Here is a 16,840-nt window from a genome sequence, read left to right as displayed (position 1 = left end):
GGAGGTAGTTTGGCCATCTCTATAGTCCTGGTTTTGGTAAAGGCCTTGGAAGAGTGCTTTTTAGCATCTAGGAAAGCACCTCCCAGCATATGAGTATAGGCTCAAGTAGCTTTTGAATGAGTGAATGAATGTGAATGAGAGAGAGCTTGTCACTGAATCGTAAAAGAGAAACCTCCAATTGTTGACAGTGTATGAGAAAACTTCAAGCTTCATTTCTCAGACCTTTATTCTTTGAAACAAAGTTCAGGCTTCTGCGTGTTATACTCTGTTAACCACAAAGGCCCAAAGTTCTTCCATAACTGATCGGAGCCTGGGATTGCTCTTCTCAGCTCTTAGGAGCCCTCACATTCCCTTTCCCCTCCAGGAAGCGGGGTGATCACGGGCAGACAATGGAGCAAGGCAGCAGTCGCTTGGAGGACTTCCCTCTCAATGTGTTTTCCGTCACTCCCTACACACCCAGCACCGCTGACATCCAGGTGTCCGATGACGACAAGGCGGGGGCCACCTTGCTCTTCTCAGGCATCTTCTTGGGACTGGTGGGGATCACGTTCACCGTCATGGGCTGGATCAAATACCAAGGTGTCTCCCACTTTGAATGGACCCAGCTCCTTGGACCTATCCTGTTGTCAGTCGGGGTGACATTCATCCTGATTGCCGTGTGCAAGTTCAAAATGCTCTCCTGCCAGGCATGCAAGGAAAGTGAGGAAAGGATCCTGGACTCGGAGCAGACGGCAGGAGGACAATCATTTGTTTTCACTGGTATCAACCAACCCATCACCTTCCATGGGGCCACTGTGGTACAGTATATCCCTCCTCCTTATGGTTCTCAAGAACCCCTGGGGATGAACACCACCTACCTGCAGCCAGTGGTGAACCCCTGTGGTCTCATACCACCTGGAGGGGTGGTGACCGCCATGCCAAGCCCTCCTCAGTACTACACCATCTATCCTTCAGAGAACGCTGCTTTTGTTGGTGACCCAGAATACCCTTCCTTTGTGGCCGGTGGAAATGACAGGTATGTTGTGTGGAGTGGGGATACACCTCTTCCAACTGTCACAGTTGTGGCCCATGGCTTTGTTGGTGTGTAAGGTAAGGGCTGGGAGAAGGCAAGCTTCTGTGTGGTGTGTTGCCAAAATGGTGGCGCTGGTTCCAAGAGAGGCGGTGTGGACTGTAATGGGTCTGTGTTTTCCGCTCCCATTTCAGATCCAGCCCTGATGCTGACCAGCTAGAAGAGACACAGCTGGGAGATGAGGTGTCTGCCTGCTTCTCTCCTCCCCCTTATGAGGAAATATACTCCCTCCCTCACTAGACTATGATGCCAAAGGAACAGCATTCAAGTCATTGTTGCTGACAAATGAGGTGTCAGGTGTTGTGGCAGCGCAACCAGCCTGACAGATACCAATCGAGGGGGGGTGGAGTGGGAGTGGGGCAGGAGGGGAAACAGGAAGGAAAACATCTGAGATGGGTAAAGATTAGGTGGGGGTGGAGGAAATTTCCTCCTGGTACAGCTGGATATTCCCTGCATATGGACATGAGCAGAAATTTCACTTGGTCCACAACCCACCCCTTTTCTACAGGAAGGCCCTGGTGTCTCAATTTTAATTCCAACAGCCAAAGGGAAAATCACTGCTATTGTGACACTGGGAGTTTCCAGGGCAGTGAGAAGGGGGGTGGGCAGGGAGCAGGGAAGAGAAAATAGGCTTCACTGGAGATTTTCTAGCACCTGTTCTCAGCCCCCCAAGAGGGTTTGCAGATTCCCAAACAACATGGTTGCCATCCGGTGTCCCTTGAGGACTCTGGGTATCTTAAAGGCTGCAAAATTTTTTTAGTGGAATAAAATAAAATAATATCTCCATTTAAAAAAGGGATTAGATAGGGGCACCTGGGTGGCTCAGTGGGTTAAGCCTCTGCCTTCGGCTCAGGTCATGATCCCAAGGTCCTGAGATCAAGCCCTACATCAGGCTCTCTGCTCAGCAAGAAGCCTGCTTCCTCCTCTCTTTCTCTGCCTGCCTCTCTGCCTACTTGTGATCTGTCAAATAAATAAATAAAAATTAAAAAAAAAATAAAAAGGGATTAGATAGCTGGCTACAAAATAAACTAAAAACCATACAAAATAAATATGATGGGACAGCGGTGTCAATAAATCCTTAAGTTATCACTGGGTCACAGTGACTCTTTGGCAAGGCTAAAACCTGGTTTGCCCACCAGGCTGGGATCTGTGTTGGAAAAGAGCTAATTGGGCCCAGTGACCAACAGAACATGGGGACCTCTCTAAGCACCTGTCTATGAGTTCTGCTGAATTAGACAAAATAGAGCCTCATGTCAGTACCTGGAAAATCATGAATCATGGAAACAACCCTTATGGTCAAGACAAGCTTGCCTTCTTTATAAAAGAAGTTGGTGCTCTTAATCTTCCTGAATCTGAACTATATAATAAACAACCACAAGAGATCAAAGATTTAAGAAGAGACAGTTACAACTGTCGGGTTTTAAAAGAAAATATTTTCTTTATTTTCCTGTCACTTGAGATAAGGGACACTCATCCCAAAGGAAGACAGGATTTAGCAATACCTTAAAATTTTGGTACTATGTGTATATAAGGAGTGATTTTAATAAATTTTTATCAAAAACATCTAGTTTTCCAAAGATATGATTAAAATATACTTTATACATTACTGTTGTGATTTGTATTTTATCTTAGGAATAGAACCTTTCTATATGAGAATTCATTTTGATGTGTGATGATAGAAGGGGATGGAAAAAGAGGATTCCGTTTACAGAAGCAATATTCACGAAATGCTGGATTCCTAGCTGAGGGCCATTGGTTCTGGGGAGGAAGTGTGGGGACAGGGACACAGCCATGCATCACCAGCAGCATACCCACTGGCCATGATACCCTGCATGCCTGCCTCCCTGACCCCCTTTCCCTGCTCATCCTCACTCAGCCCACAGCTTTAGATCCTGGATTTGGGTTATAATGAGCATCAAGGAAAGCTCAAACAGTAAAAAAGATGTGTCCACATGTGGCAGTTGGGCAGGCAGGACTGACGATTTCTCCCAGGCATTCTGGAAGTCCCACATGCAGGGAAGTGGCCTTGGGGAGTCTTTATCTCCAGGCAGAATGATTCAGCACCAACTGTTCCTAAGAGAGAAAAAGGGCTAACATAGAGATAACTGATGCCTCCCAAATGGACTCAGAGCTTCAGGAGCTCAGGGTTGGGGGCAGGCCTGCAATGGTCGGGGGCAGGAGTGGAGGGATGAGAATGTGTTCATTCATTCAACATTTATTGAGTATCTCCTCTGCGGCCAAACATGGGCAATCAAGTGGAGATATAGAAGTGAAACACTCAACCACCAGAGAGCACAGCTTCTGCTCTGCCCTTATAGATCTTCTTGTCTGGAGGGCAGGGGGTGGAGAGATCTGACCAGTTACTCTCCAACATCCAAAAAGGGTCCTGTAGCTTCAAGTGGGATTTGGACTCTTCAGGAGGGTCATGGGGGCCTGCTTGAGGAAATGTAGTCAAGGCCCTTGACTTGCATAACCCCAGGGAGCGCTGTTCACGCTGGATAGCCATGCGACTGGTGTATCTTGACGTCTGAGGACTGTGCTGGGAGCTGCAGGAACAGCGGCTGATACCCAGTCAAAGAGAAGGAGGAAGATGGCTGGCAACCCCTCTGGTGTCAGGGGGCATCTTGCAGGCTGTGGAAACTGAGAGTCCCACTGCAGCCGCACTCAAACAGAGATGCCTTCTGCTACCCGACAATCCACCCCCTTGCTCTCTGGCTTCTGGACAACACGCTCTCTGTCTTTATTTGGGGTGGCGGGCACCAGCATGATGGTAAGCTCACTGCATGGCTTTTGGATCCCAACCCCAGGTCCTTCCTTGGTCTCTCTGACCAGCAAGGACATATTCCTGACAGGTTTCCAGTTTGTCTGCCAGAAGTCTGCCTTTTAGCATTCTTTCTTGCAGTATAGAGGACTGCATCCCTGGGACAGTGGGTTAAAGTCTGTCTGGTCCTGGCTATGTTATCCACCCTGAGATTATCAGTGGGGGAAGTGGCCCGGGTTTCAGGCACATGCTCAAAGGTTCAGTGCCCAGGCCGGAACCCAAGGGGTCAGCCTCGTTGAACCTTTTAGGTTGTGTCTGGAGAGCAAATGGAAAGCTACTGAACAGCCTAAATGGGAAGGGAGCTGTGATCTGAACACTCGCTGGTTTGGCCAAGACCCAGAGTCATCTGGGGGTAATAGTGACCTTGCTGGCAAAGCTCAGACCCAAGAGACCAGGGCACCAGGGAACACCCTTCCCCACCCTTGCCTTTAGTGGAGCACATGTTCTGGCTATTTATATAGAATTCAGAAGAAAACTAAAAGGTCTTGTTAATCAAAAGAGACAGGCTCCTTAAGAATGAAATATTGTCTGGAAACATCTTCTAGGAGCCGACTAGGGCTGGGTCTTTTGGCTGGAGAGATGGATGATAGCTGACCATCCTGACAGGGTAGGACAGGAATTATTGAGGCCTGTGAGGTGAGGCCCAGCCACCAAGGGGAAGATACTTTCGCAAAGCTCTTAGGATGTCTTCTTTCTGCCCTTGGGCCCACAGAAGGACAGATCCCCTGTGCAGTGTGGGTCTGGGTTCACTCCCTCCTTCAGAACTCTGGGAGGTGTCTAGCACAGGTGGGGCACTCCCCAGACACCTCAGTCCTTCTTCCTTTGCTCCCCTATGCCAGGCATGAATCTCAGCTTCACTTGCCCTCAGTGGCTCTCGACTACAAAATCTGCCCTTTCAGAGCTCTCCCCACTTATTTGGCAGAGGGTGGGGGTACAGTATAAAAATAAAACCTCTTGTTTGTGAAGAACTGGCTGTGGGTATCTGTTTTCAGCTTCCGACCTCTGGGGTGCCTCACTGGTTTTGTTGACTGTTGGATCCCTGGAGCAGAGCTGGCTGAAGCCCCATGTCCCCCTGGTGGCTGGTGTTGCTCCCCCAAAACAGAAGATCCTCATAGGAACCGAGGTGTAGACTTCTTACCGACAAAGAGAGTTTCCTGCCTGGTTCTCAGTAGTGGCTGTCCTTGTCAAGGTCACCAGGGCGCTATCTGCAACTCATACCATTTGGCCCCACGCAGGCTCCTCCACACAGCCAGCACCTGGCTCCTGTCGAACAACAAATGTGAAATAAAGAAATTATCTATCAAATAGATAATTCAGGAGCACTCTAGAGCAATTAGCTGTTCTGGTGTTTTCCTCATTATGAAAATTTTCAAACAAATACAAGAGTAGAGAAAACAGTGCATCAAACCCTTTGTGGCCACCACCAACCTCAACTCATGGCCCATCCTATTTCATTTAGACCCCATCCACAATCCCCCAACTGCACTTTTATTTTTTTCCAGGGTTTTTCATCTTTTTATTTTATTTTTTTAAGATTTTATTTATTTATTTGACAGACAGAGTAGGCAGAGACAGACAAGTAGGCAGAGAGGCAGGCAGAGAGAGAGGAGGAAGCAGGCTCCCCACTGAGCAGAGAGCCCAACGTGGGGGGAGATCTCAGGACCCTGGAATCATGACCTGAGCCGAAGACAGAGGCTTAACCCACTGAGCCACCCAGGCACCCTATTTTATTTTTTTTTAACAGTTTCCTTTTTCTTTTTTTGAATGGAGGTATAATTGATGTCCAACATTTTGTTAGTTTCAGTAGTACCACATAATGATTGATATTTGTAGCACCCAACTGGATTTTTAAAAAGGTAATCATGTCATCCTAAAATATTTCATTGTATATCTTTAAAAGGTAAAGCTAACAGGGTAACGGGTAGTAAGGAGGGCATGTGTGGTGATGAGCACTGGAGTTATACGCAACTAATGAACCATCGAGCACTACATCAGAAACTAATTATGTACTATACGCTGGCTAACCAGACATAATTAAAAAAGAAAGAAAGAAAAAAGGTAAAGGCTCAAAAAAAATCACACCATTATTATGTCTAAAAAATTTACACTTAATGTCATCAAATATCTAGTTAGTGTTTAACTTATCCCACTTTACTCTATTTTATTTTTAGCTCTTCATTTTGCTCGAATCAGGATCAAATGAGATTAGCTTTTGTTAAATGCATCCTAAATTTCTAGTTATGCTATACCATCTTTTGGGAGGCAGACAGTTGGCAAATTATTCATGGTAGCCTATTCGTATTTATTAAATTTCACTTTCCAGACAAAAATGTTTTTCAGGATTCTTCACTTTGTTTCTCCTCCTCTGTCAGTTCCCTGAAACTCTAGGACTTCTCTGGAATTAGAAACTTGTTTTTCCTGATTTTAGCACATTACTAGGAATGATCCTAAACATGGGCCTAGAAGAAATAAATACATGAAAACAAAAAGAGATCTTCAAGTGAATGTTTAATTGAGAAATATCTGTTGCAGAATAGTGTCAAGTGTATCTCAAAACTCTGACAACCTTTAGCATTTCTGACTTGGTAGGAGAAAAAAGTTCTTACCTCTAGAAATCATAAAAACTCCTTTGAACATTTCAGAAGTGAGAACAGAGTCTCTTAAGAATTAGGCAGGGGCTCTGGGTGGCTCAGTTGGTTAAGCCTCCAACTCCTGATTTTGGTTCAGGTCGTGAGCTCAGGGTCCTGGGATGGAGCCCCACGTTGGGCTCCACTCTCAGCAGGAAGTCTCCTTAGGGTTCTCTCTCTCTCTCCCTCTGCCCCTCCCCTTGCTTGCTCTCTCTCTCTCTCTAAAATAAGTAACTACAGCTTTACAATAAATAAGTAAGTAAATGATGGGTAAATGAACATTAAAATATTACCTGGTACAATCGAATTCACAGAGGTTGATTGGAGACCTCTCACCAATGAGTTCCCTATTCTCCTCAAACTAAAAATGAATGTATTTTCTTTTTCTTTTTTTTTTTTTTTAAGATTTTGTTTATTTATTTGACAGACAGAGATCACAAGTAGGCAGAGAGGCAGGCAGACAGAGAGGAGGAAGCAGGCTCCCCGCCAAGCAGAAAGCCCGATGCGGGGCTTGATCCCAGGACTCTAGGATCATGACCTGAGCTGAAGGCAGAGGCTTTAACCCACTGAGCCATCCAGGCACCCCTAAAAATGAATGTATTTTCTGGACATGCCTACAACTTCTCCTTTGAAGGTGGTTAGTATAAATGTGTGTGTGCGTATGTGTTCACTTATACTCTCTTATAGAATGTGATTTATGGATTTCTTGCCCATTTACTACCTGTAAATCATCAAGAGTTTTATGTCCCAAGCAGTCAGCAGTTGGTTATAAAATCAACAGAGAGCTGTACTAAATAAACCTTTCCTGGATTGCTCTTAAGAATTGATGACAAATCAGAAAGTGAAGACAACTCCATGGGAATGATTCTCACCTGCCTCTGGGATACCTCAAAGGTCTCAGATACAGGAATTTTATTTGTCGTGAGCTTTTAAGAAGATTAATAACCAGATGAACTGGGAAGGAAATCAGTTTTCTAGGTGCCAGAAGATTTCTCTGAAAGAAAGAATTTGTCCTCTAGCACAAAACTTACACTTGTGTAAATCATAGACACAACTATGTGTGCTGGGGTCTGATGATACACAAGGGACTGAAAATGAAGCTTATGTAAGAAGTCAGTGATCTTCCTGTTAGAATCCTCACATTTATTAGCTTAAAGAAATAAATTTTAAAAAGGAATGTGTGTGTGTACACTTTTTTAATATATATGTTTCTCGATAAATATATAAGAACTGAGAATGGTCATTTCTGATGCTAGCGTGGGAGACTCATTTTTCACTTTAGTCCATGCTAATTAATGAATTTTTTTTACCATGTTCATTTACAACCTGTTCAAAAAATTATTTTTAGAATAGAGGAAGAAGAGGGGTGCCTGGGTGGCTCAGTCGTTAAGCGACTGCCTTCAGCTTGGGTCATGATCCTGGAGTCCTGGGACCGAGCTCTGCATTGGGCTCTCTACTCAGTGGGAAGCCTGCTTCTCCCTCTCCCACTCCCCTTGCTTGTGTTCCCTCTCTTGCTGTTTCTCTGTCAAATAAATAAATAAAATCTTAATTTAAAAAAAAAAAAGAAGGAATAGAAAAAGAAGAGAAGGAGATGATCTCTCTCCATGTGTTTTTACTGTTAACATCATCTTCTTCAGTCCCGAGGTAATAATGTTCATTGTCACCGCTGCTTATATATCCCACAGATAAACACACAAGACACAAAGATGCAAATTCAGTGTGTATACAGATGTTTGGACACAACTACCTTGTAATATGAACCACACTTTTACATGGACACACACATATAAGGGCTCCGGGGACAGAACCGAGTACTCACTGTCCATCACTCACCATGTGTGTGAAAGAGTTTTCACACATCCATGTTGTCACTGAAGTCCTCTGTGGGCTCCTGTTCAATGTTAGGTAAACACAGACCAATGTCAACATAGCCTCAGCACAGAGTCATGAGTCAGATTCCACAGGTTCTTTCTTTGGTCATTTTCTCAACTCAGCCTCCACGGTCACACCTTGAAAACCTGCTCACCCCAGCAGCCATTCATTTACCTTTGTACCTTCGGAGGTGAAATAGAGAGCGACCTAAGTCACCTGACTCCTCATTGGAAGGAGCTACAGGACTAACTGTGCACCATTTTTCTCCTCTTTCCTCTCTGGATGTGCCTGCAAGGACATCAGCGCCTGCAGCAGCCACCCTCAGCCCTTTCCCTCCCGGTCCCTGCCTCCCCGCTCCCCAGCTTCCTTCTGGGCCTCTGAGGCTGGCCTGATCCCACTTCAGCCAGGAAGGATGCTCTGATCCCTCAACAGTCTGAACAGGAGCCAGGAAAACATGTTTGGAATTTTTCAGAGGGCAAATAGACTATGAAGGGAAAACAAAAGCTCTCTCTGCAAAGCTCCAAAGAGAACAGGTGTAGACTAGGGTGTGTCTGCATCTCATGTGGCCCTCGGAGGCCACAGGTACTCACCCTCGGGGGTCACCTTTCTGGTCCAGGTGCTCCGCTGACGCCCAGACGGACCTCCCAGCTTCCTCTGTGGTTCTCAAAGGCCTATGGCAGGAGGCACCCCATGGCTACTTAGACTTGTGTATTCAGCTGACATCTTTTCAAACCTGAACAAAGTGAGTCTGTCACTTCAAGAGAAGCAACTGACAGCATTTGTGGCCCACAGTAACATTCAACCTTTCAAGGGAAAATGAGAATTTCTCAAAAACTTCTATCGTCATGAGCTTGACAACTTCTTAAAAATGTGATTTTTAAAAAACATATAACAAGATGCGCCAACATTCAAAAGGACCGTATAACACAGTGAACAAATATTTTCCACATGAGTACTAGATGATGTTTCAAAATCATGCCCCTGTACAACATGCGTTCAACATGCTAGATGGACCAATGGGTTTTCATGTACTAGAGTACTAAATATTCATTGATATGATTTCAGATTCCACACTGCAACTAGCCTTTAAGAAACTTCCATGTGAGTTTTGATGTAGTATCGAAGAATAATACCTACGATTATCTGAAAATCTTTAAAAAAACTTCTATATTTTCCAACTTATACATCTGTGTGAAACCAGATTCTCTTCATATAATTCAACCAAAACAACGCATTGCAACAGATTCAATGGGGAAGCAGATATGAGAATCTGGCTGTGTTCTTGGATATTTTTCAAAAAATTAAAAATTAGAAAGAAATACCACTCTTCTAACCTTTTTTTCCATATAGGAAATAATATGGTATTTAATATGTAAAGGGTATATAATTGTAATTTTTATTTGTTTTTTCCTTTCTCTATTTTTTTAAAGTTGCTTTGTTTATTTAAGTCATCTCCACACACAACATAGGGCTTGAACTCACAATTCTAAGATGAAGCAAGAGTTGCATGCTCTTCCAACTGAGCCAGCCAGGTGCCCCTGAAATTTTTATTTTATTTTATTTTTTAAAAGATTTTACTTATTTATTTGAGAGAGACAGAGAAGGAGCAGGGTGCGGGGCACAGGGAGAGGGAGAAGCAGACTCCCTGCTGGGATCATGACCTGAGTCAAAGGCAGACACTTAACCAACTGAGCCATCCAAGGCGCCCCTGTAATTTTTATTTTTATGTTTTAACTTTTTTGAAGATCTTAGTGCTTTCTAAAATTTTTTCAGCATTATTGAGGTATAACGGACAAGTAAAATGGTAAGATTTTAAACTGTACAATGTGATGATTTAATATAAATAATGTAATTTTTTAATGCTTAAACAAATAAATATTTAATCTTTTTTGGGTTTTAATTTCTAATATGGTAAGTACTAATAGATGTCCCATAAACAAAAAATTCTTTGGTTCCTCAATATATTTCAAGGGTATAAGTGATTTCCAAGAGACAAACTGTTGAGAACAGCTGGTCTATATGATTAGGGACAGATAAGAAGCAAGGGCAATGATACTACCTAAAATACCACGTTTTCTAGCCTCCTTTGCCGCTAAGTTTGAGCATGTAATGAAGTTCTGTCCAACAGGATGTAAGCAGAAATTTGGGGACGAGACTTCCAGAAAGACTCCCTGGAAAATAGATAGCTAGGGGAATTCCTTTTTTAACTTCTTGCTTTTCCTCATTCTGAAAGACTACAACTTGTATATAGTCACAGAACACCTAGAAGCCAGCTCAGAGAGCAAGGCGACCCTAAGAATAGAAGCTACTTATAAAGATGGAGCAGAAAGACAGAAAATGTTGAGTCCTCAATGACTGTGATGCTGGTTGTATACTCTAAGACTTCTTTTAAACGGAAGAGAAGAAAAGTTTTGAATCTTGTTTAAGCCACCATTATTTTGACTTTTCTGTTACATGTAGGGAAAGCAAATTATTTCTTTAAGTGTGAGAGTGTGCTAAGATTAGCCACAAAGGGCCCATCTTTATATGGATTATATAACTATTTATGTGTTTTTAAGACTGGGTTTCACTCCCATGCCAACCATTGTATCAAGGTATGATATTGAGAAAACATTTCTCAGGGTTAGCATTACAGGCACTCAGAAATTCATTCAAGTCTTTATCAGCAAACATTCAGGAGGCTCATGCTATTGGCAGACAGAGAGCCAAGCACTGGGTCTATGTACACTCAGAGCCCTCGGGGTCCATGGAGGGAGCCGCCTCACCCCAGGAACTAACACGGCCCTCACGGCTCTGCTGTGGGCCCCACAGTGAGATAACCAACTATTCTCAGTGTAGAGAGAGAAGTGGACAGCTTGTCCCTTAATTGGTATTTCTGGAGCAGGCCTTAAAATTCTCTTGAGCAAATTTCATTGTCACCCACACTCACTGAACCAGAATGGCCCAAATAAACAAAGAGGCTTGCCCTCCCCTCTCCTTAACGCTGATAGGTTGACAGATCGCATTCCCATGACCAGCCATGTCAGTTACTGCGGGCCGTCTCATGCTACACCATCACTCCAGTAACCAGCCTGATCTGAACGTACAGCTGCAGAAGGTCAACAAACCTTGTCCATGGTATCACCTGTTGCTAAAATCTTTTAAGCAAATATAACTTCTTGTGGAACCCTAGAGCAGTCTCCTCCCTCCTGTTCTACAGTCTATAACCATTTTCTGGGAGCATCACAAGTGAGGACGGGATGAAGGAGAAATGTACAAAGGACTTGCTCATGAAGGTTGGCGCATTCCAGAAGGGGGGGCATCTCCAGAGTAACCAGGTTTCCCTCAGACTCCTTGGGTTCGTGGTGGACTCAGGCTAGACCTGACCACTGCACAGCCTGTTAGGGACCAGACATGGTGACACTGTTGATCAAGAACTATAACGTCTGCAGAGTTGTGATTAGTAAGACATGCTGCCCTGACAGGGAAAGCAGGGTCAAATACAATCCTGGGTGTGATGCCACTTATTAGCTAGGTGACTTCAGGCAAGTTGCTTCACCTTGCTGAGTGCAAGAAATAGTTACATATGGTTCCTCAAATAATGCTGTTCACTCTAGAATTGGGGGTATAGGCCAAAATATGCTAACATCATTAGAGAAATTATTTTTCCATTAATTTTACGCTATCATGATCCATCAGTTGGAATTAGATTTGTTTTCATGTCACTAAAAACCCCGAATAACAGCAACTCAAACAGGAGAAGTTTATTTCTCTCTTCCATATAAAAGCCCAGATGTAGATAGGACAGGGCTTATCCCTACCATTGGTGGTTCGGATGCCGATCTTCCCACTGTTTTTATTCGTTACCTTGCTTTCTTCTTCAAAGTCATCTCATGGTCCCAAGTGACTGTGGAAGCTTGGCATTATGTCCCCATTATAGAAGGCAGAAGGAAAAGAAAAGAAAAAGAAATGAAAAAAGGACAAACCTCACATCTGATTAGATTCTCCTAAAGAAAGCCTTCCCTGGAAGCTCCATGTTCTACTTCCACTTCTGCCTCACCAACCAGTTTGGTCCTGTGGCTTCACCAAGCTCAAGGCACTCTGGGAAACAGGGTTGTTTTTGTTCCTGCTGTTCTATTGCAAAGGGAAGAGAGTAGAATGGATGCTGGGTAGCAGCTAGCGGCCTCTTCCATACTTGGTCCTTCCTCTCTCACTCAGGCTAGATTCAACTATCCACTCAAGAATGTGGAACTTTGCAGAAAATATTTGTTTTGAATCCCTCTGCTGAACCAAAAATACTAACTTTGAAATGCCAAATCTAAATACACATGCCAGATGTAAGGTTTTAGCCCAAGAAGCTTGCCTTGTAATTTTAGAACAACAGATGCACTCATCAGCGGGAAGCATCAATGAGTTACAGAGCATCTAACTCATAAAACAGGCAAGGTTTGGACTGTACCAGGACACCAAGAACTTGCTGTGTCACATACTTGTCTCATTTCTCTAGGTTTTTGTGGGATTTTCCATGTCCTCCATCTTCACATGTGAAGGACATTAGTTGTTAGGGAAACAGTGACATTAAATTCACATGGCAGGATTTAATGATACTGACATATTCAAAACAAAGTACATTCATTCCAGAAGCTGGGATTTAATGATTTGAATTGCTCAGAGTTTAACTGGTTCTCTGAGTTCAGGGTGGGGAGAGAGGGGGGAGAATATAGGAAGCCAGACACCTTTGGGAGCTGCCATAACTTCTTTGGGGCATCAGAGCTATATTTAGTGCAATTAAGTTTCTAATTCAGTAAAAACTACTACAGTTCCCTTGTGGTCTGACAGAGTAAAATGCAGCTGCTAACTGTGGCTGATTTATAACCTAGGCATCAGGGGAAACAAGCCAGATTCTTCTGAGGGCCTAAATCACTCAGCCAGGAGATCAAAACAGCATGCTTCCCCTGGGTAGAGTGACAGACCGGCAGCTTCCAAAACCCAGCTTGACAAACTCCCCATTTTCAGCAGGATTAGACCCCTGCCTCTCCTTCATCCTTCAGAAGGATGCAGGAAGTATAAGAGAGCCTTCAAAGGCTCAGAGGTCAGTACCTACACTCTCTTCAACCTCAGGGAAACTGACTCAAGAGGCAGAGAAGTATGTATTTAATCTGTGATCTCCCCTACTAGCAAGTTCAGGTCATTGAAGATGACATATGTGTATGGGCAGGGCCAATTTGACAGGCTAAGACATTGTATACCACACATCCCCCAGTGGACACCATTCACAGCATAGTCTAATTCAGTGGTTCTCAAACATGGCCACATATTAGAGCTACCTGAACAGCTTGAAAAATCCCAGAGCCAACACTGCATCTCAGACCAATTAAATCAGAATCTCTAGAGGAGGGAACAAGATGTCAACAATATTTAAAGTCACCCAAGTGATTCCAATGTGCAACCAAGTTTAAGAAAACCAATGGTCTGACTCACGTATACTTTGATGTGAATGGTGTCCCCTGCAGCTATACTGGGGATAACCTGCTCAGACTTATGCCATAGCCTTGAGTGTGTGTGTTGAGGCCCCTTCCCTATCAGACCCAGATACCATTAGAAACAGAGGACTGGTTTTCTATGAGCCTCTACACAGAGCTTTTTTGTTTATGTTGTCTGAGAATCTTTTTCTTTTCATTTTCCTCTTTGACTTTTCAATTCCTACACAAAGACTTAGAGGCTAGAGTCTGTGGGTGAAATCAGCCCTGGGGATGTAGCCTCCTCCTTGGGAACCTCTTTCTAGAGCTGGGGCCTTAGGTCAGACGGCCCCACTGACCCCTCTCTGCCACCCAAAGGCCCCATGTCTGGCACAAGGGAAACACTCAGCAGTGCTTCAGAGAACATGTGTATAGGGGAATAATGCGGGGACAAACCACGCGAGAAGGTAGCTCTGGGCGCTGAGAAGTAGAGTATGTCCCAACAGATGGAGTGTTAAATAGCTGTAAATCTGGCTGAGCCCTCTCCGGGCCTCCATCTCCATTCGGCCTTGTGAAAGGGGACTCCTACACTGTCCTGCTGGATCAGCAGGCACTCTGGGACCTTGGTGGCCCTCGAACTCACCCACAGTCACCAGGTCTTGGGACCGCATGCAAAGAGCAGAACAGTCAAGGGCTGACTCCCATAGTCCCAGGATTTGGCTTCTTACTGGCTGAGTAACTTTGAGTATTTCTATGAAAATTGCCATACTTCTGTCCCCTTTATCGGTTGAGTGGAACCTCTTGTGTTGCTTAGCATGTGCCTGGAGCCACCAGAGCTTTGTAAAGTAAGGCAATGGTATTCTCTCACAGGCTCCAGTCCAAGATTTCATTGCCTTCAACCAGGGAAAACCAGCGGAGGGAACCTGGTCACACCCACCCCCGGTTGGGGGCCATGTCTCCAGACCATGGGGTGTGTTTCATGGATCTAGTGATAACCAAACTCTTTGAGTAGAATACAGTAAACTCTGAGGTCCTGGCTCCATCTTTTTCTTTAAGGACATGGAGTAGTGTTTTTAAAAGTAGGTTCTGGAGTCAGAATGACTTCATTGTCTCATTTCATCACTCTGTTAAGACCTTTGGTGAGTTCTTGCCTTCCCTTAGTCTCGGTTTCCATATCTGTGAGATGGAAGCAACACTAGAATTCAGGTCAAATACACGGCTTATTGAGAGAACCAAAGGATATAATGTCTGGAACATAATTAGCACCTGATAAAAATGACTGATTTACTGGGAAATCTTATTTGCAACCCCTGCCCCTATGAGCTAGGCCTATGGCCCTCTTCTGGCCCCATGGCTTCTCACAGCAGTTCATGCCCACCTCAGGCCTGCTTGGCTTCAAGTACTCCCAGAGAGCTCCATTATCCAGGAGTTCTCCTTCCAAAGGGTCCGCACCTGATAGAAATTCCTCACGTAGAAGAGAGTTCTGGCTTCCTAGGACAATCATCACTCAAGAAAATCTTCCCACAGTGGATCACTTATGTCCACAGGCCCCCATTAAATCACCTCTCCGTTCCTATTGCTCCTGTTGGCAGACCAAGTCCTGTTTCAACAGGGCTGATAGCTTTATTCCAAGATGCCCATGCCTTTGAAAATGGACACTTTCCCCCAAGTGTGCTACCCCACAGCCTGCCCGCCTGCTCCCTGCAAACACGGGGGCAGGAGTGCCTGCCCAAACTGGCAACTGCTAAGTCTAATAATAACTTGCACCCTGTGTGATGAACTATTTTGTGTTTCTTCATGGTCAGAGTTCCACCCACATCAACTTGACATCACGGTTTCCATAGTAAATAATAATCTTCAAATGGAATACAGTGGGAGCTGAAAGCCCCACAAAATGCAGCCAAATGAGACAAACATGTTCCTTCCACAATGGATACAATGACGTGGTAGTGCCACAAGCCTATGTATTTATGTTTCAGATGACTTCCATATCTCAACCCCTGGTTCTTCCATTCAACCAGGAATGGGAGGACTTGCAACTATGAAAACAATACACCACAACCTCACAGACCCTCTGGGAGCATATATTTATGTAGAGAGACATGACTCATCCGTTAACTGCTAAGACTTATTCTTGCGATCCCATATCCGGAGCATGTGTTAATCCTCAATGTTTCAAAGGAGGTATTTGGACTTGAGTTCTCTGAAGCATTTAAAGCAGACCCTGGGGTCCTGCTTTCATTCACTCACCGTCTAGAGCCCTTGCTTAGCTGGGGATAAGTTCTTTTCACAGCTTGGTGTTGAATGCAAGCTCCTTAAGGGCAGGGCCCAGTCTTGTAACAGATGCCTCGATTTCCCAGAACCCAGCACACAGAAGAAGTGTTTAAATTTACTTATGGACAGGACAGAGTGCTGTCCAAGGGAAAAGAGAACCCTTTGACAGGTAACATCTGAATATATTTAAGGGCACTTTTGTTTCTGGATATTGTATAAAGACATTAACTCACCCTTACCTTCTTGTCTCATGGTGTGGTCCATGGATTGGCAGCATGACATTACCTTGAGGTTGTTAGAAATGGAGACTCTTAGGCCCAGACCTCCTGAGTCAGAACCCTCATTTATTTATTTATTTATTTGGTCAGAGAGAGTGAGCACAGGCAGACAGAGTGGCAGGCAGAGGCAGAGGCAGAGGGAGAAGCAGGCTTCCTGCTGAGCAATGAGCCCGATGCGGGACTCAATCCCAGGACGCTGGGATCATGACCTAAGCCGAAGGCAGCCGCTTAACCAACTGAGCCACCCAGGCATCCCCAGAACGCTCATTTAAACAAGATCTTCTGATCATTCACATACATATTCAATTTTGAGAAGCCCTTGTGGGTCTACACCACCTTCATGGTGATGGTTGAGAGGGCTGTTCATGTAAGGGTCTGGGTATGTGGAAGGCAGGTGAGAGAGAAGCTAATAATAACATTTATTGAGTTCAAAAAGAGCCTCAGAGGTAGGTACTATCATC

At 44.4% G+C, this 16,840-nt stretch overlaps 1 protein-coding gene and 1 long non-coding RNA gene across 3 annotated transcripts; one reads left to right on the top strand and one right to left on the bottom strand.

Annotated features, from left to right (window-relative positions):
* Positions 1-276: 276 nt before the first annotated feature.
* On the top strand, positions 277-1,899 carry TMEM174 (transmembrane protein 174). The gene is made up of 2 exons (XM_004766874.3): positions 277-1,015; positions 1,204-1,899. The coding sequence occupies exons 1-2, from the start codon at positions 390-392 to the stop codon at positions 1,307-1,309; spliced, it is 732 nt and encodes a 243-aa protein (XP_004766931.1). The 5' UTR covers positions 277-389; the 3' UTR covers positions 1,310-1,899.
* A 590-nt stretch (positions 1,900-2,489) lies between these two features.
* Positions 2,490-16,492, bottom strand: LOC101675155. Of its 2 annotated transcripts, XR_006605013.1 has the most exons (5): positions 12,236-16,492; positions 8,980-9,122; positions 8,351-8,408; positions 5,029-5,153; positions 2,490-3,142 (listed from the first exon to the last, which is right to left on the bottom strand). It is a non-coding gene; the product is annotated as an uncharacterized LOC101675155 (long non-coding RNA). The 2 variants fall into 2 exon arrangements; XR_200539.3 differs by having other exon boundaries at positions 2,490-5,153.
* Positions 16,493-16,840: the final 348 nt, after the last annotated feature.

Source organism: Mustela putorius, unplaced genomic scaffold (assembly GCF_011764305.1).
Source record: "Mustela putorius furo isolate JIRA1106 unplaced genomic scaffold, ASM1176430v1.1 tig00537350_pilon_pilon_pilon, whole genome shotgun sequence".
Taxonomy (NCBI): domain Eukaryota; kingdom Metazoa; phylum Chordata; class Mammalia; order Carnivora; family Mustelidae; genus Mustela; species Mustela putorius.
Note: the sequence above shows the minus strand (reverse complement) of the source record. Positions and strands in the feature narration are given on the sequence as shown.